Source organism: Corvus cornix, chromosome 1A (genome assembly GCF_000738735.6).
Source record: "Corvus cornix cornix isolate S_Up_H32 chromosome 1A, ASM73873v5, whole genome shotgun sequence".
Lineage (NCBI taxonomy): Eukaryota > Metazoa > Chordata > Aves > Passeriformes > Corvidae > Corvus > Corvus cornix.
In genome coordinates this window covers 21,594,031-21,620,173 of record NC_047057.1, presented here as the reverse complement: position 1 = coordinate 21,620,173, position 26,143 = coordinate 21,594,031, and the positions used below count along the sequence as shown (strand labels likewise).

The window sequence follows — 26,143 nt, the reverse complement described above, 5'->3', positions numbered from 1 at the left end:
CCATATACTCTGCACAGGCTTTATCCAAGTGCTTAGCAGCAATCAAATCATGCAAAGATTCCTTGCTGAGTAGCCTCATCTCCTTGGACTGCAGAAATGTACCTAAAATTGAAGGATTCTACAGACAAGGAGGAAGCACTGGACCTGCAGGCAGAAGGGAGATGTTCTGGACATGACAAAACCAAATGACATCAATACTTACTTGGCAGGCATTATAAATCAACTGGTGTTCCAATTTTTTGATCCCTAGAATCTGCTGAAACATTTCATAAAGCTGTTCCTTGCTCAGAATCAGCTCTGATACAGCACTTATGGCCATTCTATTTGGCTGTTTGCAGAAGTCCTCTTCTCCCCTGTATATGGCATCGTATTTGGCTAGCCAAGAACTTAACACTGTCTCTTTGCTTAATCCATCAATTTCTGGCAGACTTCGGACTCTCTTTTCTATGTTTTTCTTAAAAACATCTCTAAAGTCACTTGCAGAACATCCTCCACTGTGGACCATTCTTGCAACCCGGTCACTCTTGAGAAATACCTTTTAAAGTAAAACAAGAGAAAAAAAAAAGAAACACAAAAAGTTAGGCATGGACATAAATACAAAACAATCGCTGTATAAGGGAATACAAGCTAGTATTTTGCTTCTATGCAAGACAGCTTAATATGAAAGAGTTATACTGGCCAAGTTTGCTATGTTTTACATAAAGAAACAAGTGACCATGTTTAAACTAAATTTTTGCACTGAATAAGTACTTAAACTAAGTAGTCTTACATGTATTTATGCATAAATTTACAAAAGCTAGACTAGAATGAACTTTGAATTACCAACAGCTAATTTAAAATTCACCCACAATGAGACACAAATCCAGGAGGAAAAAAAGAAAAAAAAAAACCCAAAAAACTAAAGAAACACCACAATCAATATTAACAATTGAGAGGATAGACTCAAAGACACAGAGCTGTTTCTACTACTGTCGGTACAATACTGGAGACACAATATGGGATTCTCTGTGTAAAATCACCAAAGACCAACATAAAAAAGCTCCTCCCAACTACTCATACTCTAAGATATGACAAAGCAAACTACAGCAAACCAATTAAATCAGCTTCAGCATTCTGTGAAAACTTTGCAGTGTTCAAGAATGGTTGTATTCATCTCTTCATTTAGAAGGGCCTTGGCAAGGTCGATCTTTCCAGACACTGTATGTGGCCGGCATGTAGCTAATTTCTAGTACCAAGTCTCATGATGCTGTTCCTCTACAAGATGCAACCAACAAAAAGCTGATGATGCAGCACAATCAGCTGTGTAAACAATGGATGTGTGCCTTGGGCAGGGATTAAACTACATCACGCCATTGAAAGGATAACTCGGGGAGAACCACCTGGCTTTCTGCAGCAGAGGGAGATGAGTCAAGGCCCTCCACCCTGCACAGCTCAGCTGCTGGGGGCTGCTTGGGTGCCACCCAACATCCCAAACACAGCCGAAATGCAAGGCACAGATGAGAAACCACAAAGTCGAAACAAAACCACCACTCTTCTGACTGTCTGCTCTCTTCAGTCAGATGAACTGTATGAACCAGGAATTATGCATGCATTTTCAGACAGTCATTATAGTCACCACAAGCTATGAAATCACGTATGATTTTGTGAGTGGAGATGATAGCACAGTAGAGCTCTGACTCCAGGTATTGTCTCGTGTTAGAAGACAGTGCACCTAACAACCAACCTAAAACACTTCTGTGCTTCATTTGTAAAATACAGAAAAGTGGAGTAGGAGAGGAGCTAAAAAGCTGAGCAGAGGAGTACACAGATGCAAGCAGACCAAGAAAAATTAATTCTAAAATTTTTAGTGCTAGTGAATGCACGTTTTCGTGTAGCATACTTTAAAATGCAGTTACTTACAAAATATATTTTTCAACAGATATCCTAATTGATATTGTACCGAAACGCTGCAGATTAAGCACAGAAGTATTTGCCCAAAGAGATTATTTAAAAAAACCCCATCAGCAATATATGCTAATCACATATTATGCTCTATCTGCACCACAATACATTTCCTTTTATGGAAACACAAGTATCTCAGGTTAAATTCTTACCCATAGTGGGACCTGATATAGTTACTGTCAATTAATGCTTATATTAATTTCCTCAAAAGGCTACACAAATATTGAATCTCATTTCAAAGCAAATAATAGTTAGAAATTCCATTCAGCAATAAAACTTATCAACACAAACAGGTGCAAGGATATTAAGTCTTTCCTTGTTTTAACAGTCTGCAATTACAAATGATTCATCCCTCTAACAGCTTCACTGGTAAAAAAGATGACTTCAAACTTATTTCAGCTACTTTGTACTGTTCATAAACAATATTTAATCTTCCATCACATTAGCTTGCATACCCAACGAGAAAAAGCAGATGCAGAAGACAGTGAGAAATTAAGAGTATTTATAGACTCTTCTCACCCAAAATCTCATATTCTTGCAAGATTACACAACTCGATGTATTGCTATTATAACTGGATTGGTCTTATTAAAAATAAAACAAACCCACAAAAAAACCCAACCCCAAACCTGCAAAATACACACTGTAAAAACATCAGCATATCATTCACCTTCATCATCTTCTTTCAGTCTTATTATTTCAAATTATCATTCCTGAATGAAAGGGCTGAAAAGCTGCTAGCACTTTCTTTGATTTATGAACCATACTAATTCAGAATTTATTTGTGATTCTGAAGCTGATTTTCCAAGAGACTGCAGGAAAAACCCATTCCATTTTTTACCCATGGAAGGGAAGCCCTATTGTAACACTTGGTGCACGTAATATTCACAAAATAATGGCATGTTCATGTTGGACAAAGCAACAGGTATGTGCAAAAAGAAAATAAAATCTGCATGTGCCCTTGACCGTAAAATGTTCCCTTCTGATGTGTTTTGGGTCACAAACTGTACTTTTATTAAATTTTTAAAAAGTATTCCAAGGTAATTCTTTTTCAAGATACAGTGGCTATAGAAGGAAGAGATAAACCCAAGATATAAACCCAAAGTGTGAATAACAGACTATGAAAAACATGGTTTGTTATGCAAAGGAATCCACTGGACCTAAAGCTCTTATTGTACTACTCCTATTTGAGTGGAAATGTACCTTTTTTTTTTTCCTGAGGGGAAAAAAAACATTAACATAATCTTTAAAATGAACTAATTGCATTCAAGATAATTAAAAAGCCATAACATTTTAACAAAACTATTCCATATGCAAGACTTTGTTTGCAACAGAAAACCGTAAGAGAATAGAAATTCTTTTAGGAATGTATCATATGTGTCACAAATTTAAAACACTAAGATGCATTTGTCTCATTAATCCTGTTCCTGAAATATATATGGTACACTCCATGTTGAATGTAAAATCCTTTGCTTCAGTTAGACTTCGTGAGATTACTCTCCTTGGTTTCAGAGCTTTCAAAGATTATATGAGCAGCACAATCATTCCCATGAGGGAAAATATTTTTATTGATATTTATCTTTAAAGCAAAATACTAATTAAGTACATCCACTAAATCTCTGTTCTTACTCCCTTTATTCCTGTATTTCAACTGATCATTAGACTTAGTTCTAATTAAATTACTATTCGAAAACTTACAATGTTAAAATGTTATCTCAAGTCTCTCAGCACTAGGGGGGAACTGGAGAGGAAAAATATTAAGAGGTTTGAATGTAATATATAAAATAGCAGAAAAAGTTATTGTGGGGACAAAGAAATCTAACTCTGCATGGAACTAGACTTGGCAGATAAGCCATGATCTTTTGGAAATCCTCACATTATTTAGAAATAATTTGATAAGACTCAAAGCTTTTAATGAAGCATTTCCTGTTACTACCAACATTTTCCAGATTTCCTCAAAGACATCCTGGATTGACACTGCTGTCAGTCAGCATTTGAACTTTTAGTATCATTTCTGGTTTATTGAATCCACAAATCAATATCAACTGTCTGTGTTACCCACTGCTAACAAATTATCAAACACTAAAAAGGAATGCTCTATTAACAAATAAAATGCATTCTGGAGAAAACAGATAGTTCAAACACAGGTTTTGATGGGCCATATATATCTACTTTGAGGAACTTTTTCAATTCAAGTTTTTTAGAGTCCTTCTAAATACTTTTGGACTGAACCACACCTTCAGTTTCTGATGGATAAAGTTCAACTCACTCAAAGGTGAGATAACATGTTTTAAAAAAAAACCAATAACAATTTTAATCTACTGAAGCGCTGTTTAAATTCACTTTCTACCTATCATTACATATATGCAACTTCATCTGCTGCAAATGCTAATAAAAAAGCTTAATTCAAATAGTCTTTAGCACTAGATAGTTACATTAAAAGTACAGTTTTGCTTAAAAATGAAAAATCATTATTGAGCAGTGCCTACAACTTGAGAAAATGTTGGAAATATTACAAAAAGAACTGATTTTCACTTCTAGAACACACCCCTTAAATAACTTTTCTACTTATTGGACATCATACCAAATTTAACTAATTACATAATCAGGCAACACAAGCATGATTATCTTATTCTCTACTGTAAAGCTTAGGAAAAAAAAATTCAAGCAAATGCAGTAGGTGGACTACAGGTGGACTACAAGGATGATTTCTCAACCTCTGATAAGAAAACTTCTTGCTCATCTGACCTCTGTACACCTTCTAGTACTGCAACAGCACCAATGTTCTCCTCCTCTTTACGCAATGCAGCACTTGGAGTTTCATTTGCCACAAGAGCCGCTAGAGACTTTTCTTTATTTTTGATGGTCACTTCTGTTCTTGCAGCTTTGAGGAGATCACATTTACACTTTAGACACATCCTATGTCTTAACAGTCAGGGCTCAATGCATCATCTTTCATGGAAAATATGATGGCAGCTCAAAATGCACACTACACGTCTCTGGGACAGCAAATTGGTAGACATACTAGACACCATCTGAATCAGTTTATTACCTTTCTTTACAATACATATTTCAACCTCCATAACAGCTTTTTCCATTTCTGTTAAATTCTGGCATTCTGGAGGCAAACTCTTAGGTTCCCTGCACACTCCAGCACAGTAATAGGTGTGTGACAGGTGCACTCAGCCACATGACCAAACCAGCAGTACTTTGGTACAGGCTCCAAAGGAGGTCATGGCCTGGGCCATAGCTTGGCCAAGAGCTCCTCTAGTTCCCATCTCTTCTCTGAAAACCCACAAAGGAGCACAGTGACCCAAGTGACCACTGGTGCATATGACCTTGAAACACTGATCAGGCCACTCACACATGAATAGTGGGTGGCCTTTCCAAGACTTGTTTATCAAGGAACCAAGAAGGCTGTGGGCACAAGAAATCTCATGCATACCTCTCCCACTGCATGTAATTTCACTAAAAGCCAGTCACTGTGTTCCATATACATGACAGATGAAATGAGTTTTCTTTGAGCTCTACCACCTAAACAGCCTGGCTGCATAGGGGTGATCTTCCCTTGAGCGTCTCAAGGCTGAGACCCTTTACCAATGGCAGATCTTTGGTAAGCAACCCATATTGTGTGTAATCTTTTAGTATGATAACTTTGACTTGTGCCTTGGTAGCTTTACTTGTGCCTCTGTAGTTTTCAATCACTGTTTAAATGACTGCGCCACATAGTAACAGAGTGAGCATTCATATTAAAAATGCTTTTGCTAGTACCATTCACAAGGCTTCTTTAAGGAATCTAAATCACCCATTCATGACAAGGGGGAATGAATAAAAAACACAGCTCTTACACAAAGAGAGGGCCTCTAAGTAATGGGTCACCCAGGAGTTCTGGTACCTTCCTCCTTCTATTACTATGATCACTTGTACGCTGTTCCGAATTAAGCAAAAACCAATCTTTACTTCCAGACTACCAACCACAGCTGTAACAGGAATCTCTGCACTGATGCAGACCATAGGAAATGCTTCATTACCTACACTTGAGCATTCATAAATGGTTGCAACAACTGCTCCAACTGATGCTGCACATTATTTTGCCTGTTGAAGTACATATGTCCTTCTAATTAGGACTATGCAGGTCTCTGTTGGCCTCCTGAAGCTTGCTAAGGGGCTGCAAGCACTACGGTGTGGCCATTGCGCTAGCACCACCAATCCAAACACATTCTTTAATGGTGATGTTCTTGCAAAGACTCCACCAGAGGCTGACCCAACTGTAAATGTATTGCTGCATGAGGGCCAAACTCTGCCCTCCTACACCAGCACAATGACTGATGAACCAGAGTTATCTACCTAGATCTCCAATGAGCTCATTCAGGACAATGTACTGCAACTGATGTTTGGGGCATCCTTGAACCTCACTAATGTTAAAACAGAACCTTTTCAGATCACTTAGAGAAGAGACTGTCATATAAGGCCTAAAGATACGTCTCTTTGGATATTTTTTTCAGAAGAACCCTATCAACCAGAAACAGATACACAGCTATGGAGGGCAACATTTTGTTCTTATGGAATTGTTCTTGTTTTAAAGGAATTTTCTTCTCCTTTAAGCTTACCAGAAGCAAAGCTGGAACTATATTACAATTAATGGCAACTATGTCATATCAGAAATTGTCAATTAAAATAAAAAAATAAAAATGGACAGAAGTACCTCTTTGATAAAGACTGAACAAGGGCAAAAAGGACTTCGATGGAAGTCCAAGGAACATTCAAGTCCGTGAATGCTTTTCAGGTTTCTGATATACTTTTCTGATGTGTTCTGTACTCAAGCTCCTGCTGTGCTTTGTACAATTACCAGAACTCTTAAGTTTATGACATACAGAATACTTTTTTTTAAAGAGAGCAATTTTCAGGGCTAAACTGAGCTCTAAAATTTCTGCAAAAGACAATAATTCTGTTCTTGCAAGCTAGAAGGAATTGAAATAAGTTTCTTATTTAAAAATTGGATGTGACATGCATCATCATGTTGTGCTAGAAGCATTACTTGAGGTAAAACAAAGCAGAGGACATTTACTGTGTAATATTAAACAGCCCCTTTGCAGCTACTGCAGCAGCTCTTCAAAGCCTTTCATACCACAGCTCATTAGCAACGCTTGTCACTGTCAACAGGACCAGCTGACACACCCCTCAGTAGTTCTACTCTAGACTGAAACCACACAATGCATCACACCAAGAGCTGGGGCTAGTTTGATGAAGGAGCAAAACTTTCTGACAGTTTGGAGAACAGCTTCCACAACTACACATTTTAAGAACAAAGGCTTATTCCTAGTAGCAATTAACGTATATCATGACCAGCGCTGTCTGATTCTATATCTTGGAGCTGCTGACAAAAATATTGTTTCAGATATGATGTTCTCACTGCACTTATAAAACACGACACTAAAAAAAACACCAAAAATTATTAGGTTGATGCTTAGATTAGTTCAACTAAGCACATTACAAGAACAAGATCATTTTGGGTCAAAAGTAAATAGCTAATGTAGCAGCATCATCCATCTAAGAGTAATATTAATTATTTTTATGCTACTTGAATAAAATTACTGCATCGGCTACTGAAATAGCATTTATATTGAAAAAGACATTAATAGTTATCAGTGCATTTTAATAGCTACTTCTAATAACTTTTGGCTCTTGAACATGAGTGGAAATTGAGCTAGTTAGTGAGATTTGCTCAGTATTTTGAAACCAGAAGCACTTTTCACAATTTTAGAAAAAAAAATAAATTAGGCATTGCTTGCAGGTCTTCTTCCTCCCTTGTTCTCTTTCATACCTGAGAAATATCCTCCAGGCACTATTTTGATTTTTTTACAATGAAATTATCAGACTTAAAGGGTCGTATTTTTCAATCTATGTAAGTCTTCAGAACAGAGTCCTCACCTTCAGGTAAAAGCAAAAGATTGATATTTTAAGAAATCACACTTATAAACTCTGATTACTCTATTTCAGAATTTCCATCATTATTTTGTTAATGAAAGGTTACTTCTCTTAGAAGTATACTACATCATATAGTTTTCCCAAATTTTAGGGGGGTGAAATCTGAAATTAAAAATACCTTTAATTTTGGCTAACAGTGAGGTTGTGGTTTTTTGTTTGTTTTTAAAACCTCTTTAGAGCATCACATTACATAAAGGTGAAAAAAGGAAACAAAATTTAAAGTAATAAACCATCATCATCCAAAGAGCCATAATAATTTAGTATTTTTCCTTTTTTTTTTTAATATATCTACTACCCTTCCTGAGCATATTAAGCTATGATTTCTTCTTACTAAGATTAATGGTTCAGAAACCATCACAAGTTGAAATCTTCAGGTGATTTACTTTGCTTTCTTCAGCTCTTTTGGGCACTACAGCTGCGCACTGGACATTCACCACAGCTTAGCAACCAGCTATCTGTAAAAAAAACCCACCAAAACTCAAACTCTTGAAAATTAAAATGTGCGCTACTGCTCCAGGGTTACATGCTTGTAAGCATACTACACAACACTGTGCACTGGGATTTGTTCTTTGGCAGCTTTTTCAAAATGCACAAGCAATTGCCAGTGTCTACCCAAATTGCTGTTCCTGATGGCTACACATTTCACAGACTCGTGTACTGCAGTGTTCATGCTTTGGGCATAAGAACAAACAGAGGTATAGGGACAATCCATAAAAAAACCACAAAACTGTTTCACCCAGAAGCAGTGTTTTCTCCTGGATTCATTTATTAAAGTTAACCAGATACCCTGTTGGAACAAGCATATTTATCCTCCTTTCACGGCTGACAACTGCAACAATAGTTTTTGCACCCTAGTGAGACATAGTATATAGATTGCTGCCTACGTGAGAATGGGTGTGGATTACTTTTGCTATTCCTCCACCTGGACTAGGCATTGTGATCTTCACTTTAACAGTACAGCTTCCCCTTTGACCAAGCCCCATTGCTCAGGCTAAAGCATGTTGGGGGACTTCGTGCCTCATGGTACTGGCCCTCAGGTGGTACCAAGATTCTGGGGAAGTTGTTCTCCAGATATTACCAGGATGTATTCCCTCCTGAGTGAATTTGCTCACACAGGCAATGAAATGTTCACATAATTTTAGATCTCTGCAGGCTGATCCGCAGCCACATATTCAACTCTAGCAGCCACAAAGATGCAAATCTTCCCCAAAGATGATGCCTGAAAACGCTCATGCTAGACCCTGCATGGGGGCAATTACAAGCAAGCAATTACCAAAATGACTTTTCATCTTTCAGTTGTCTATGCCAGGGAGAAATTAGCTGATAAATAGGTAAAACAACAGCAGAAATAGATCTGTATATTTAAAAATGTTGTGATGCTTGGTTTGTTGAAACATAAGGAGCAGCCAGCTGTTAAAAGAAATCTTTATAATTCTTTGTCCAGTAATGGCATGGGAAATCTGATGTGCTGCTTAGGAGAAAACACTGTTCCCTCTGCGTATCGCTCTTCTCCTTGCTAGGATATTGTACGAATGCTGTAGGCAATGCCATGAGGTCTGAAATCACACCTAAATGGTCAACTCACCTTTCCTATTTAATTGTGGAAACAATGCTTATGTCATTGGAGACTGAGCAGCTTCCGTACAGGCCTAGGCTCTTCTATCCATTAACTCTCTCCTGATAAAAAAGCTGTATTATCCCTGTAGATGTTTCTCAAGACCATTAGATATAGGAGGAAGAACAGACCACACACAGTGGATCTAGAATAAATCATGAAGTTCAATAGTTCCACAGCAGAAATGGCACTTCAGCTGTCATCCTGCCCAGGGGAAGATGTTAATTAGCATCACAGCAAGAAAAACCCAACTCCATGCTAGATGTGAGATGTTCTCAACATCTTTTTAATATATTGACTGATACAGACCATAAGCACAAGGAGAAATATATTTTATACTGAGCAACACACAATCCCAAAGGGAGGGAGAAGAGTTTTATGCTTTGACGAACACATTTGTTTGCTTGCAAGTTAAATGCAGGGCTTGTCTTGTCACCAAGCCAGATAAGTTACCAGAACTTGTTCTTCTGCTATTTTCCCAATTTACTCAAGAATTGGCAATCAAAGCAGACATGAAACTGCTACAGCAGAGAAATACAAAGCAGAGGTTTTCCTTGTCCACGTAAGGAATTTCTTCCTCCACTGTGTAGGGTTTCAACGTGCTCACTGTCTTTGGTTATATGCATCACCATCTACCTTACAAATTACAAAGAAGTAATTTGCAAAGCCTCTTTTTGCCAAAGTGCATTTTCTTGGTTAGTAAAGTGAAATTTAATGAAAGCATTAGGAGCTGATCAGCACATTGTTTCCAGAGTTTCTTTCCTCTTTATAAGAGAGCTAACAGCTTGTTCTCCAGTAAGCTGATCCTGCCTGACCAGAACTCCTCCCTTTGGTGACCAATGGAAAGTTCCAGGTGATGAGAATTTCAAAGGGTCTACTTTAGATAGCATAAGCCTGAAAAAGGCTGTTAAATTGAATGTGTAATACAGCATGCCTTGGCAATGTCACTGTAAAAAGGCTTACTCTCACTTCACTATTGGTCCCTATTTTCCAGCAGGAAAAGTGTAGGTGTCCAACGTAAGGAAGGTGTCCAACCCTGACTATGAGGGAAGAAGATGAAGGACAACAAAAGCAGATAAAAAAAAACAAAGCAGAAAGAAAAAAAACAAAGATTGAAAAAAACCAGACTTCAAAAAGGAAACTTATTTACACAGAAATAATGGGTATCAAACAGAGCCTTGCTAAAAAGGATCAGGAAAAAAAAAATTACTTAGCATATTTATCTATTTCACAATCAACAGATGATGACTAGTTTACACGTAACTACCTCTGGTACCTGCAAACTTGAGAAAAACACACATCTGCTTAAAATCAGTAACTCATATTTTCATTTGCCTTGCTAAAAAACTCCTCAATTCTCCGACTTTTTGGTGTTTACTCAGGGCTGTACAGAACACAGTAAGCCCCAGCACTTCATCTCTTCTCATAGTGCTACCTCTTAGGATGCAATCTTACTAAATATAAAATCCAATTTCTTGCATTAACTTTGAAAAAAATTGAAGTAAATGGGCAAGTACAATCAGGAAGGGGGAAAACAGTCCTTCACTTCTCTAAATTTTCCTCTGGAGTCACTTGTGGTTCTAGTTTTTATTCCACTTGACTGAAAGTGGAAGTTACGTAAGTGACAGTTTTCATCACTGGTATTACACTGGGTTCCTTCTGTCAGAGATGGAAAGAATTGGTTATTTCAATTCCCTATTACCATTAATGTGCTTTTGCATTAACCATTTTTACCTGAGTATAGATTAACAGCTTTTAGTTCAAATGAGCATACTACTATATCTCTATTTTTAAACATAGTACCAGGCACTCTGTAGACAGACCACGTCTGCTGAGATCCTTTCAGTCCCTATCACCCACCACCACCCTAAATACTTTCATGCTGTTTCAGAACATAATTTTTTTTCTGATCAATGCCTCTTTTTCATTTCCATTTTATATATTCTGTCACTGCAGCTGAATGCTCAAAAAGGACGTGAGCAAATAGAAATTGGGCTGAAGCCACCTGAAATGTCGTCTCATAACATTATGTTTTTTCTGTTTTAGCAACTGAAAAAGTGCCAGCAAACTGACAACTTAAGTAAATAACCTGCCACTTTCTTCCCCTGTAATAATTAGTTCTAGTGGCTTATTTTTTTGGCAGAATAGAAAGGGCACTGTTGGGCGGGGAGAAAGGTTAAAGCACTGACTTCACTCTGTGGCCTAAGGAAACTGGAAAAGAACTCACACATCATGAATACTGCAGAACTCGAGTAGTCACTGGAAAACAAAGACAAGAATAGAACCTCTTAAGCCTTTGAAGGCTTATTGGTGATGTCCTATCTATCAATATGGCACCTTTCTCCTACTGTGATCCCCAGGATTTAAGGCAACAACAGACACATGGGAAAATGCAGCCACTTTGCATCTAAGAAAAAACTTCTTTTCAACCTGTGAAAGGCGACATCGTTTTAACAGTATTCTTGAGAATTAGATGCAGTGTGCAGAAGTGACAGCACAAAAGATCTATGACCAAGAACCACACTGCGTACTTCCCATTCCAAACCAAACAGAAAAGGCTGCTTGCACCTGTTGCCTCCTGCATGACCCAACAGCTGCTAGGATAGTTCACCACCACTGTTTAAAAATAATTCCAACATTACTAAAATAAGGGAAGTACAAATAGGCTGAACAGGAGAAAAGAAGGTAACAACTGCCACAGGTAACTAGAACTGCATGACTGGAGACAAGTAAATAAAAAGACTCAAACTAGAAGATTAGAGGAGTACAAACCATCCTGCAATCCATGTTTAGCTGTGCAATTCACCCATTTTAGACCCCATTCCATATTCTGGGCCATGCTACACCCCTCCAGAGGACAACCCGGAGCTCCTGAATGCAGGCTCTACTTTGAAGCACTCCCTAGAGGAACCTCTCTTGCCACAATAAGGACAGAGAAGCTTGCAAAGATTAGTGTCCAGACTGTCACAAAACATCCCAAGGCAAGTGGCACAAATACCTTCCAGGAGTTCTAAATTGTCACAACAGAAGACTTTGAATCATTTGGGGAGAAACAGGATGGAACAAACCAGCTGAGTTTAATTGCAAGCTGATGTGATAGGTAATACTAGTTCTGTGATGCGAATGTATCTGGTGCCACAAAAATTTCTTCCTTGCTTCTCCCAAAAGACAACCTGTACTTCAAAGTGTTTCTGTTTTAAGAGGAAGATAAGAACAATGGAATATGAGTGCAGATGCAGGCAGGGACAATGCATCATGAAAATGGGAGTGCTTGGGGAATTGTCTGTTATATCTTTGCACTTAGAATGCATTATTATTTGTGTGGACGTTTCTCAACAGCAATACCATCTCATCACTCATTAGAATGCATTTCTATTCTGGAAAGTTATAAAGGATAATCAGAGCTGGCAGAAACTAAGCGACTGGCATGTAGGATTTAGCTGCTAACTGTAGTCTTACAAATATTTTTATTCCGATACCACTTTCTTTAAAAGTCAACCTTTATCATAAATACATTCCCTCTCTCCCCTTTTATTAAGTGTAATCTTTGTGTGTCAAAAAACAACAATACATTTTCCTTGATTAATTTTTTGCACGGGTGATCAATTCATGGTGTCGGCAGGAATGTTATAATACACAAAAAAGCTTCAAAATGTATTTTAAATCTTAAATCCTTCCTTAGATTTAATAATCACCCAGCTGGCTGCACTTCAGACAGAAATGCTTCAATGGGAAGATTAATGAACAGTTGGTCTGCAGTTTAATCCCTCTAGATTTCAGCATGCAGAATGCAAACTTTTACAAGCTGGACTATTTTTATGCATTCCAATTATATGTCAAGGTCCAAATAGCTTTTATGGTAACTTTGAGGCTTCTTAGTCATAGTTTTCTCTCTCTTTAGAGTACTTAAGTTTTAGAAAATATTAATTCACGACACTTCAACATTCTCTAGACCATTTTAAAGATTACTTTTCAATATATCAAGTCAGAAACACCTTCAATTTCTTATTTATTTATTTTATACAATCATCAGCTATTTTGCCTTGCTAGCAGTATATTCTATGGCAAAGATTTAACTGATCAAACAATTTAAGACACAAAAAGTGAACAGTTAACAACTTCTTCTCTACAGCCACTCTCTACAGCCACACCAGCCAGGTATAGCCTCTACCTCCTACAGGAACAACTGCTGCCCGTCAAGCTCCCACTGCCCCTGACCTCCATGGTGTCCATACTGCTCAGGCAATGCCTGAAGTCCAAAAGAATGGCAAGCTGAGGTAAGAAAATTTGTACCCAGGCTGGGATGATGGGGAAGACATTGTCCATACGCCTTTATCCTCCTCCCTCAACATTTCCACAACCCTGCCTTTCCTTTCCTGGGTTTCCAGAGGGAGATGCTGATAATAGCAGAACAACCCATGAAACTTCTTTTGTGGTTAATGGGGCAGCCCGAAATTATTACAGTCAGAGGAACCTCTTTCCTAGAGATAACTATAGTTGTGTACCAAGGGACAAAACCTAGTTATCTATCTAGTGTAATTCAAGATCTTGCAGAGTTTTGTTGGACAGTTACACATAGAAGCAAGAAAAAAAAAATCTTCACAGAGCTCTTATAATTGAGGGCCCCTCCAAAAAAACACCCAAAGCCCTGAACTTTTTTGCTTCACAACTCCCAGCAACAAGTACAGTGTGGAGAACTGAGGATGGAAAAAGAAATAAAAACCAACACCACCATGATGTTGAAAGGTTCTCCTTCTCCAGTTTGCTCCCAGTGTGGTTTCAAATTCACCCTAACAAGGCTTCACCTCCTTTCTCTTTTCTCCAATTATGGGCACCAGTTTCAATAAACTAGAAAGGTACAGGAATGTATGCTTATTGTTTAGCTTTGTCTCTCAAATAAGAGTAGCACCTACATTCCAAAATGTTTTCAAGCTAATCCAGTGAAGAACTTTGGCAAGAAATGCAAATGGTTTACAAATCAAATGTAATAAGCAAACAAACATTACCCTCCTGCTGTAAAAACTGCTTACACTGCTTACACCAAGATAAAGCTTAAGTTATTTGGTTATTGTGACTAGCCTATTAGTCATAATGCATCATAATGCATTTTTAATGCCCAGAGAGAAGACCACGTATCTCTTGTCATCCATAAGGTTAAATCCTGACCACTGCAAAGCCAAAATCTGATTGCAGATTCTTCTAATTTTAGTCTTTGTACTGTTATTCCACTCAATTTCTAGTCATAATTCCACTAATGCATAAGATTTTTCATTTTTATTACAGCTTCTTTTAGACTATCCTCAAAACATATTTCCCACTTACTTATCTAATAAACAGACTTACACTGATCTAAGTAGTTTTTATAAAAAAGTAATTCAATTTTGCATCAGGCTATTTGGAAACATTTGCACTATTCATCTGCCAACTTCTGAAACACATTACTCATACCAAGAGCCTTCTGTCATCTTCTAACACAGATTTTCTAGTTTGATGGTCCAAAGAGCCCAGAATAATCCCTCAAGGCTTTTTATTTTAATCATAAATTTTATGACAGCCAGAAACAACCTCCTTATCATGGTCACTTCTACAAATGATAATACCTTTCAACACACTTATTACTACAGACAGGCTAATTTACTGTAGAGAATTTGCATATTTATCATGATCACTATTTAAATACTAAAAAAAATTCAGTTACAATAGAAGCCATAAGCATGTATTTAGAATTTGTATTGTGGTGTTGTTTCAGAATTCATGGCTCCATTCAGTGAAATAATTCAGATTATCTCACCTTCACACTAGGAACTTAGCCCATAAAACATGAAACAGGCAAAAGGCTAGAGAATTCAAACATGTCAGAGGTAAAGACTAAGAAAAGGAAAAGAACTATAACAAGAAACACACTATTGGAAGGTAAGTCTAATACTTGCTGCAGTCACAAAGTCAGTACGCAGCTGCCCAACAAGACAAAAAAAGTGAATATTGGAACTGTGAAGCCCGGCACATTGGAGCAAAGCTGTGCAGCAGCTATGCCATGTCCCAGAGCACGTGCTTGTGGAGCAGCCACAGCTAGGAAGAGGCACACACCTACAAGACGCATGCAAGCTGCAGCAAATACGAGAATGCTGCCTTGGCACTACCTGGAGCTGCCCTCGTTCTCACCTAGCACATCCAATTGGTTTTGGCAGGCACTTCTTCACATGCTGACAGAGCCAAGCTCAACATCTCAAGATACTATACATTTTGGCAGGTTGCATTTGGAATCTGTCTGCATTAAATTACAGCATTAAACTATACCAGGCACAGAGCAAGGTTCATCTTCAGCCATGCAATCTTCAGGAAGCAATTAGAGCTGCATGCCATCAAGTAAGAAACTGGCAGTGAAAGCATCATGGCAGTGAAACCATCATAGAGGCAGTTCATAAACACATTGTCAAAAGGCAGGAAAACTTCACTGTCACACTCAGCCTTTGATCGTTTGGGATGCAAAGAACAACTGACATCAAGAATGAAACAGCCACTGCTAGACTTGAATAAACCCTAAATTGAAAGTTAAAAAAAAGCAGTTATGTCTCAATGCCAGCAACAGAAATAAATTTACATTGGAATTTGACAAGATTTAAGCTGTACTTCGAAAAAAGATCCATGCTAGCTTTCCAGCAAGACTTCCCTGTACTTAATTAAAAGCAAGATTCAACCTTTTTAACAGCTGTCTTTATCTATGCCATTTTAGTTAAGCTTCAGTCTAAATTGAACACATAAGAAAATACCAGTATTTCCAGTTGCTAAGGTTATATTTAAAAAATATTTTTAAAAAAGAAATAGTAATCTAGGAGGAGGAAACTTTGAATATCAAGAACTTAGATCCATTGGGTAATCCAGATAAACAGTCCTTGAACTCAACAATTAATCTCCTGTGCATCAGCCCTTCAAGGTTTCCACGGTTTCGTTTTCTAGTCAAGAAACTTTCAGTGGCTTCCCAGCCCCCACAAAGTAATCTTCCTCTATAGCCTGTAAGACTGGGTATGCTCCCTGCTGAAATATTCCTAGGAGGTCTTTCATCCTGGAAGATACAGCCTCCCCTCATCCAAGGTCTGCCCTGACTCCATGTGCAGCACCCACTGAAACATGGCCTGGGTGTCTCTCTCATGGCTACCCAGACATACTCAGAAGTAACACTAAACTCAGCAAAGGCATGAAACTGGATGCACTGTTTTTTCCATCAAAAACACCGTTTACGAACAGTGCCCATTTTTTAACATTATGCCCACGGAGTTAACAGGTAAGGAAGTCATAAGGTGAGAAAAAAAGGAAGTTTTGTTGTATATTGTCATATATAGCATGGTTCCAGCCCAAAAGTAACGTAGGAACTCTAATTTGCTAGTACTTTCTGGATATTATGCTACATTTCATTTAGTGGTTTTTGTTTGGTTGGTTTTAGTTTTAAGAGTAAACCTGAGGCTGGGCTTTCACTCCGCAGCTTTACTTAGAGAAGAGAAATTGAATGACTGGAGACAGCTTCAAAATAACCCATAATACCATAGAGACTTTATCTAAATGCTACATAAGCAATATGAACTTCTGACTCCAACACAGTCATAGAGATCAATGTCATCAATCTAAAACCCAACAGAACTGTTATTGACTTCCTCATCTTTCTAGATAACACCTTCTGATATTTCAGTTGAGAATGGAAGACAGTAATTCAGTTTTTCTCATATTATCTAGTTAAGAACACTGCGAACAGTGTCGGAAAAAAGTTACATTTTCTGATTTGTGCAAATAGGAGTAGGAAAGAAATGTACCACAGATGCGTATCCCAAGCACACAAAGGTGGCTTCTCTCCTGACTTATCCTATTTTACTCCTGAAGGTGTTTAATTGGGTGCACTTCACTTTGTGTTTTTATGTAAGAATTATGAGCAACACACTACATGAAAAAAATACTTTTAAAGCTTCTTCATATGTCACAACGAAATCATGCTTATCTGTATCTAAAAGTGAAAAAGTATGGAGAGGGCTTGAACAGGGGCAGCATTATCTTTTATTAAAAAAGAAAATTGCTATCTGTGGACAAAGTTTTAATCTGCTACAGAATTCTGGAAAAAAGGTGAAAAAGCAATTATTTTCCATATAACCATTAAACTTAAGGTTCTTTCATTGATGAAATTTGAATTATTGTGTGTGCATGCATTAGCACCAGCTCTGTCACCTAAATACTGACATCTAACAACCAATAATATTATAATTCAGTTTTCCCTGCACATTATTAAAATGCTATGAAAAAGAAGCAGTCTTGAGCAGAAACACTTATGACAGTCTGAGACTGGCAGCCACCAAAAGGCAGCCAATACCTCTTGCCCAAGTTCCTCATCAAGTGTTCAGTGGCTATCTGGCAGCTGACTCAAATCTGCTCATTATCTCAATTCCATGAATCAGTCATATAAATCAAGGAGCTGATCCAGCTGAAAATTAACAAAAAATGGGTAATTGAAATAACCTGTTCCATCTCTCTGTGAGTTGACAGACCCGGCTCACAGCTTGGCTATGCAGTGGGGACAGCGAGATGGGGGGGACAGAAATTTTCCCACTGGCAGTTTTCACTAAGGTCGCTTTAAATGAATTCTCAAACCACTGCATTTGAAAGCATTTACACACACATCCTAAAAACCATTTCACTCTTTCCATTTATTTAAGCCATCAAATATTTAAGTACTTGTGGCATGCAGACATCAGAAGCCCTTTATAATGCAACAAGCTGGGAAAACTCAGGGACAGACCTCAGAAGGACCCTGCAGCTCTGACGGCAGGAATTTACCATGCAGCAGAAGTTCCAGGCCTGGGTGCCTCCACATGCTAAAAGTATTGTACTAGGAGGTTTGGCATAACATTACAGGGTTCACAGATGTCTAAACACAGACAAAGGGATGATATCTAAAGCTCTTATTTCTCTTCAGAGCTCCAGTGTCAAGCATCAAGCTCTCTGACCTAATGTGCCTCACAGTCCTTGAGAGAAATGGTCAAATAATTTCACTGAGACACAGGCAAGAAGCTACTTCCTTCAAAATGTGAGGTAATGGAGGTCGGAATAATGAAAACTGTATCTCCTGTTTTCGAAAGAATGAATTCTGTATCAATGAGGAGACTGACTTTCCTCAGTCAAGGACCCTTCTCCATCTTCCTAATAGAGCTGAGACATGGGAAGTTGGCTCTCTGGATTAATGATATTACAAAGCTCACCTGGGAGGAACCAGTATTTATTCTTATTCCCTCCTTTTAGGCATGGTAATCTGTTTTAACCAGCAACAAATTAATCTAAAATACATAAACATGAACATGAACAAATCACTGGAGAGAAGCCCCAGAGAAGATAAAATGCCAGTAGAGTAGACAGAAAAATAGATAAAAGCTCTGGAGAAGCCATTGCTATTACAGTTCCTAAAGTCAGAAACTGCTCACAATCTTAACATGACTTTGTTTACATCTTTAGAAAATAAATATTTAACCTTCTGAGCAAGGAATCTGACTCAGTTACCATATGTGAAGTCTGATAAGGGAAACCTAGCTTATATTTAACTAATATAGCAAGGCCATAGCTATTCTGATCTTAAAGGTTCCAAGCAACCATCTTCATCATATGAAGGTCTACCTAAAGAGTTAATGACTGTCATATTAATTACTATGATACTATTTTTTCCTTGCATTAACAAGACATATAGCTAAAACTGTGTCTCCTTTTGCCAGACTAAAACTGGTTTAATAGCAGTTTCAGGTATCAGTTAGAAAAGATGCTAACACCCATGGCATTTTCATTATAGCACTTTTTTTTTCTACAAAAAGTGCCAAATCAGAGGCAGAGAGCATGCATCTTTGTCTTGATAACTACAAAATTTCTCCTCTCCTCTTCCCCCTATGAATATTTCTCTTATAAATCTCCTACATTTAATGTGTTCTCAGTTATACCGATTGTAGCCAGTCACAGTTGTTTTTACTCGGTGTAATTGCAGGCTCGCCTTCCTTGTGGATGTGGTTGCTTTTATCCACCACATTTGCAACTACAGTTTGTGGGTAATCATCTTGTATTAAACTGCTCCTAATTTTTCACACCCATTTCCCCCCTCCCATCCAGTCAATCTTAACAGTTTCTTAAGCTTCAGGAACTTTAGCAATCCTTCTATGCCTCGGAAACTGCAAGAGTAGTCACATTTACTCCAGCAGCCTTGCTGAAGAGTCTGTATAATCTGCACTCTGGTTTACAAATAAATATAAAATATATACATAGAAATATATATATACACACACAGACACATATGATGTCCTTTCCTATAGTTCTTTTACTTCTGCTGAAGTAAGAGGAGACGGAACAAACATAGCAGTTGACAGCAATTAAAGTCATTAAAATCATTACAGTTTGATATCCTGGGGTACATTGGGAAGAGTGTGGCCAGCAGGCTGAGGGAAGTGATCCTGCCCCTCTAAACAGCCCTGGTGAGGCCACACCTGGAGTTCTGTGCCCAGTTCTGGGCTCCTCAGTACAAGAGAGACAAGAAGCTACTGGAGAGAGTTCAGAGGAAGCCACAAAGATGATTTGGGGACTGGAGCATCTCTGTTATGCATAAAGACTTGTGGGAGCAGGGCTTGTTTCGACTAGAGAAGAGAAGACTGTGACAGGATCCCATCAATGCATATAAGTATCTCAAAGGCAAGTGCCAAGACGATGGTGCTAGGCTCTTTTCACCAGTGCCCTGTGACATAAGGAGCAAAGGCCATAAACTAAAACACAAGTTCCACCTCAACATAAGGCTTCATGCTGAGGATGACAGAGCACTGGAACAGGCTGCCCAGGAAGGTCATGGAGCCTCCCAGTCTGGAGACATCCAAAATCCACCTGTACAAGTTCCTCTGTCCCATGCTATAGGGGACTCTACCTTGGCAGGAGGTTTAGACTAGACGATCACCAGAGGTCCCTTCCAACCCTATCTATTCCGTGATTCATGCAGAATACTTACGGGGGTTTTTTCTTTCTTGAGTAGTCTTCCTTCTGCAGAGCTATCACTTGCTCTCTACAGACCATAGTTTGGTTCCTGCCATCTGAAAATGTGCTGCACCTGAAGATATCTGTCCCCTTCAAATGAGAACCATTTGTACAACTACTCACTTGGATTACTGGAAATTATTTTCAGCTTTTAATATACATGCTCTGCTTAACATTTCTTTAGATTGCTTTTTCCTATTTATTGGACGTTTTTACAGACTTTTTCCTATTTTGTCTAAGATAGGATCTTATGATTCATTTACAAACAATGCATTATCTTCAAGTTATTGCTTTCTCTTAATAGTTTATTTTTAAAAATCTGGTACAATCTTTTCCCAATTTTCATCAACCTAGTTCTCTTCTGTCTTAGGTAATGCCCATCTTTTTCATACCGCCCTCTGGCTGTCTAAACTTTAGCTAGTTCTTAAGAAACCTCCTCCTCCTCACAACATTTTCCTCAAGAACATACTGAAATGCTCCCAGCACAAGGCACAGGGCCAGCTAAACAGGCAGGATGAGCTTCAGAATGCTGCCATGGAAATTCTACTCTTTAAGTCCTATTTTTACATGACCCAAAAGATATTCCTTAGAAGTCCTATTTGAAAATCCATTGCAAGAAGCCTTAAAAAGATCTGATGGTATTTTACAACCAGCTACATGAAATCTCCAATCAAAGCCACCTAAAAATAATTTTTCCTTAACTTTTCCTCTCCTTGTAAGAGAAATCAAGAAACAAGTTTCTCCCACTCTCAAACACAAATCAGTGGACTGCATTAAGAGCCTTCTTTTCTATCTCTAAAGCTACTTTTTCTGTATTTCTTAAGACTGTTGTTTTCATCATGGCCACAAGACATATCTGATTAGAACTATTTTAACATAATTAGCACTTTTTAAATTTTAGGGTGTTTGAGGTAGATGTTTTGGCAGGCAAGGCTGTTTGCTCTTTATATGTTTTCTTTGAGGCTGGATACATCCTTTCATTCTCCACACATGGTTATCCAGTTTGTCAACCAGTGCAATACAGCCATCACTGCCCTCACCGAAGTTTCTCTTCCAGACGTGTGGCTCAGGATGCTGTGGGCAGACAGAGGAGCCCTGGGAAGCAGCACTGGATGCCTTGCACATGGTAGTCTCAGAGCAGCTATGAAACTCACAGCCCAGCCAGCAGCACCCCATATGGTCAGCATTCTTGACTGTCAGGCCCCATGCAGGTGAACAGTGCAGCCATCCAGCATGGAATGGAGATGCAGAAACAGGATAACTGGAGCACTCAGAGAAGAAAACCAGAACAAGCAACAAGATTTATTGTTGCTCTGGCCATGGTTGTAGCAGTCAGGCAGTGTGCTGCAGAAGCACAGCCACTGGATGAAAAGAGTGGCAACACCAACACACTCAGCTGAAAGTTACTCCTGAGGCCTCCTGACAGACTGCTCCATCTGCCCTCATGAAGGATAATTTTTTAATGTGGTTTAAATGTCCATGTAACAATAATTTTCCTCTGCTATACCCAATTTGTTTTCCTGCCTCTAGCTTTCAGCTTTCCTAATAAGCTGTCAATTAGTTACGCAAATTTGAAAAACAAACATTCAGCTCTGCTTATGGAAACCTCTTGCTTGCTGCTATCCATCACTGAGTCTGTATTGCAGATGATGACTTTGATTATCAAGCCCAGCTCCTACAGAAGGGAAGGCAGCACCAGCAGTTTCTTTTTAAAACACAGACTTATATGCTAGATCTGTAAACAACTGTGTGCAGTTTTGGGTGATATTAGAAAGATATTAGATACTGGAGAGCATCCAAAGGACAGCAATGAAGACGGTGAAGGGCCTTGAGGGGAAGCCATATGGGCACTTGGTCTGTTCAGCCTGGAGAAGAGGAGACTGAGGGGGGACCTCATTGCAGTTACAACTTCTTCATGAGGGGAAGAGGAGGGGCAGACACTGATCTCTTCTCTGTGGTGACCAGTGACAGGATCCAAGGGAATGGCCTGAAGTTGTGTCAGGGAGGTTTAGGTTGGATATTAGAAAAAGATTCTTCACCCAGAGGGTGGTTGGGCACTGGAACAGACTCCCCAGGGAAGTGGTCACAGCACCAGCCTGACAGAGTTCAAGATGTGATTGGACAAAGCTCGGCACGTGGTGTGACTCTTAGGGATGCTCTATGCAGGTCTGGGAGTTGGACTCAATAATCTGTGTAGTTCCCTTCCAACTCAGCATATTCTATGCACATAGAATTCCTACCAAATTTTGGTCCATTATTTACCCTTCATCTGAACAGATAACCACTGGAATAATCTGTCTTAAATCCTGCTTTTTAAAACACCACATCTCCTTATTATTCAGGAACTCCAAACAAATTTCAACCAACTTCTGTGCAAGGCAGAAAGCTGTTCCTGGGCCTTGGGCTGGATGTGTTGAAACTTGGCACAGATGTAACAAATTGAGGGGGATTTCTAATTTAAACAGACCTGTCAATCCAAATGCGAGCACCAGAACCTTAGCATTTCTACAAAATGTAGCCTGATACGCTGCTCTAGTCCAGAATAAATAAATTTCTGAAGGCTGTAATGTGATGAATCCCTTGCTGAGGCTCTATTAATTAACTAAATGTGTGCTAAATTTTAAATGTAAACAGCCTCCCTTGTAGTTGTTTTTCATGAATGCATTTTATTTTGCTAATGGGCCATGCTTAGGCCATCTGTCTGACCCCTGACCAGGCTGACAGGTAGCAGCTGGATCTCGTCACACAGCAACATGTGAACTACAAGCACACCAAGAACATTTTACAGAAATCACCTTTAGAAATGTCATTTTGTCACTTTTTCAGACTTCCATTTTAAGTTTCAGTATATTCCAGACACACTTTACCTTCTTTCACCATGAAGCTTACTCAGTTAATGAACAAAGTAAAGAGAAAAAACCACCCAAAAACCCAATGCACTCCCACACACACACACTCTCACCCCCCATCATAGTAGCTCAGGTATTTTGTACTCATTCTGAATCTCTGAATTGCAGCAGGCTTCTGCCTCCAGTTGATTTCAACCAAAACAGCAACTGTTTCATGTTTGCAGATTTGCAAAATTTAGAAATATGTTTTAAAGGTAAACAAATAAATGTTTTAAAGAATCAACAAAGACTGAGCTAAATGCTTCCATTAGTTCAAATAGTCTAATAAATATTAGTCAGTTGTTACACTGCTGTCCAGTAGAAGAATGCTGGACACTGAAATCCTGGCCATTTCCTCAAACAAAGCAATGGACTTGAGCATGCACCAGGTGCATGAGACCTTTCTGCTACCTGCTCTGTGCAGAGAACAGGGGGATAAAATGTAGCAATGCTGCTTTGGTATGAGTATCAAAAGTCTTTGGGTGCTTTTGGTGCTGAAGGTAACGAACTCCAACTCAGAGACTGGCATCAGGCCAGCTATAACACTACTTCGGCAGGAAAAGTAGACTTCCCTTTCAAATCACCAACTCCTGTGTTAAAGTTTGTTGAGTGGAAAGGAAACGTTGTCTTTAACAAAAGTTGTGAATGTGTCCACACTACTGTTTAACCACAACCTTTTCTGACAGTTTAACAGCATGAACGTAACATTCATTAACATCTCATTAACATCATTAATATTCATTAACAAATTAGGCTAACAAGCAAATTAAGACCATCACCAAAAATTAAATTTGCAGACTATTTTATAAGTAATGTTTTCTACACTGCTAACCTCAGTATATTTTAAGAGGTTTCAGTAAAAAGGTTTTTCCCCCTCTATCAACAAACAGTAGTAAGAAGAACATCTTATTACTGCTTACACCACACACAGCTTTCAGCCTATGCCTGCTCATGCTTTGCAGAATCCCCGGCTGCCTGTATTCCCTGTCATTATTACTTTTTCAGGTCTGGGTTCACAAACACAGGGCTCATATACTTCTAAAAGAAATGTCTTGTTCCTTGACTACTGAAATTATGCCAGTCCCTGTACCACATGTTATTTACCTACACATTTTTCAGTCCTTCAGGATAACTTACTCAACTTCTTAATGGTTAAATATGAACATTTTGGAAGCAGCATTTGCCTCCTGTCTCTTTTTAGGAAAAGACAGATGCACCTTTCCTTTCAGTAGAGGAAATCTGGTTTAAAGAAACAATTATTGTGAAGCCTACAGCCCCTGCAAGTCTTCATATTTAAGTCAGGAGAAATTACTATGCATATTCAGATCAAGAGCCATAAAACAATGCTAAACCTGAAGACACCCACAGTGATCAATCTGATTCTGAAGTGATACACACAGTCCTTCTCAGAGTTAATGGCAGAACAGAAATCTGCATTTCACAAGTTAAATCATCTTCCCCTCAACTGGTTGGAAATTTCTCAGTGACTCCTGTTCAAAGAGGCCTTATCTTTGTTCCACAGGCTGTCTTAAAATAGTTCTAGCAGCTCTCACATGTAAATTTTTCTTTTCTTGCTGCCATTTTCTGGTCACAGAAATCTGACCTCTGCATCATTGAACTGTCTTATAATGCTGGCAGACAATTCAGTCTCCTCAGACCTGCAGAATGCAGCTAGATGCAAGCTGCACACCTGTTGGGTCATGATGATCAGGCTGGCACATGGGAAGGATGCAGCCCACCTGCAGTTCTCAGACCCATCTTTGTAATATTGCCAAGGAAACAGAAGCTGCATACTCCTTCTGGGTTTATCCTCAAATGCAGAAGATATTCAAATGTAGAGCTCTCAGAAAGAGCCCTCCTTGCTTAATGTCAGAACCAAGACATCCTTCCAGAAGAGTACTTTTCAAGTAGATCCTGGGGTGACATCTCAACTTTTGTTTCAGAGGTGTCCAAAAAAAGGACTTTGGCATCCATACATATCTGGGCCAACGGCCACTACCATGGGTCCTGTGTGTTTAAAGCTCCCTCCTCAAACAGTGATAAACTTGTTACTCACATGAAGGTGATGACTCATCTCGGTCTTTTATTCATGTTCTCTTCAGGGCCTGTGATTGGTGTGGACTTGGATCTGTCCTTCCTTTCAGTCTTAGCTTTGAAGTTCAACACCAGTGTTGAATGTGTTGAATTATAACTACATTTAGAGTAGCATAATGGTGGCATCAAGAGAATCCAAGTAGGGAAGAAGGACATTTTACCTTTTCCTTTTTGATCAGTTCATCATCATCAGAAACTGACTTTCTGAAGCAGTACTCACTGCTAGTTGGATTAGAAAAGTGGTAAATCTCTTTCATGTGGAAGGATGAAAGCTTTAGCTTAGTTCCCAGTGAGCCTTGATGGATGTGCTCAGTAGTCCAAGAGGGAAAGAGAGCTAAAAGCATCACAGTGAGCTGCACAGCCATGGTGGGGCTGTGGGCTCCCAGCGCACTTTGAGGCACACTCATTCTTCTTCGCCTCTGAGCCCCTTGCCAGAATTAAGGCACAGAAGACTCATCAGCACAAAGCATGCAGTGAAACAGAGGCAGATAAATGGAATGCATCTCTTCTTTATGTTCCCTTGTTTCATTTTCTCAATTGTATTTGCAGCATATCTGAAGCACAATTTGAAGGCTGAGAGTAGGA

General features: G+C 38.8%; 1 protein-coding gene across 24 annotated transcripts in view; it reads right to left on the bottom strand.

Moving 5' to 3' along the window:
• Window positions 1-26,143, bottom strand: part of CADPS2 (calcium dependent secretion activator 2) — a 292,479-nt gene that overhangs the window by 194,235 nt on the left and 72,101 nt on the right. For all 24 annotated transcript variants that reach the window (XM_039570658.1, XM_039570672.1, XM_039570661.1 and 21 more), the window contains exon 3: window positions 203-535. In XM_039570658.1, coding sequence (XP_039426592.1) covers window positions 203-535 — 333 coding nt within the window. The remainder of the gene's footprint in view (window positions 1-202; window positions 536-26,143) is intronic.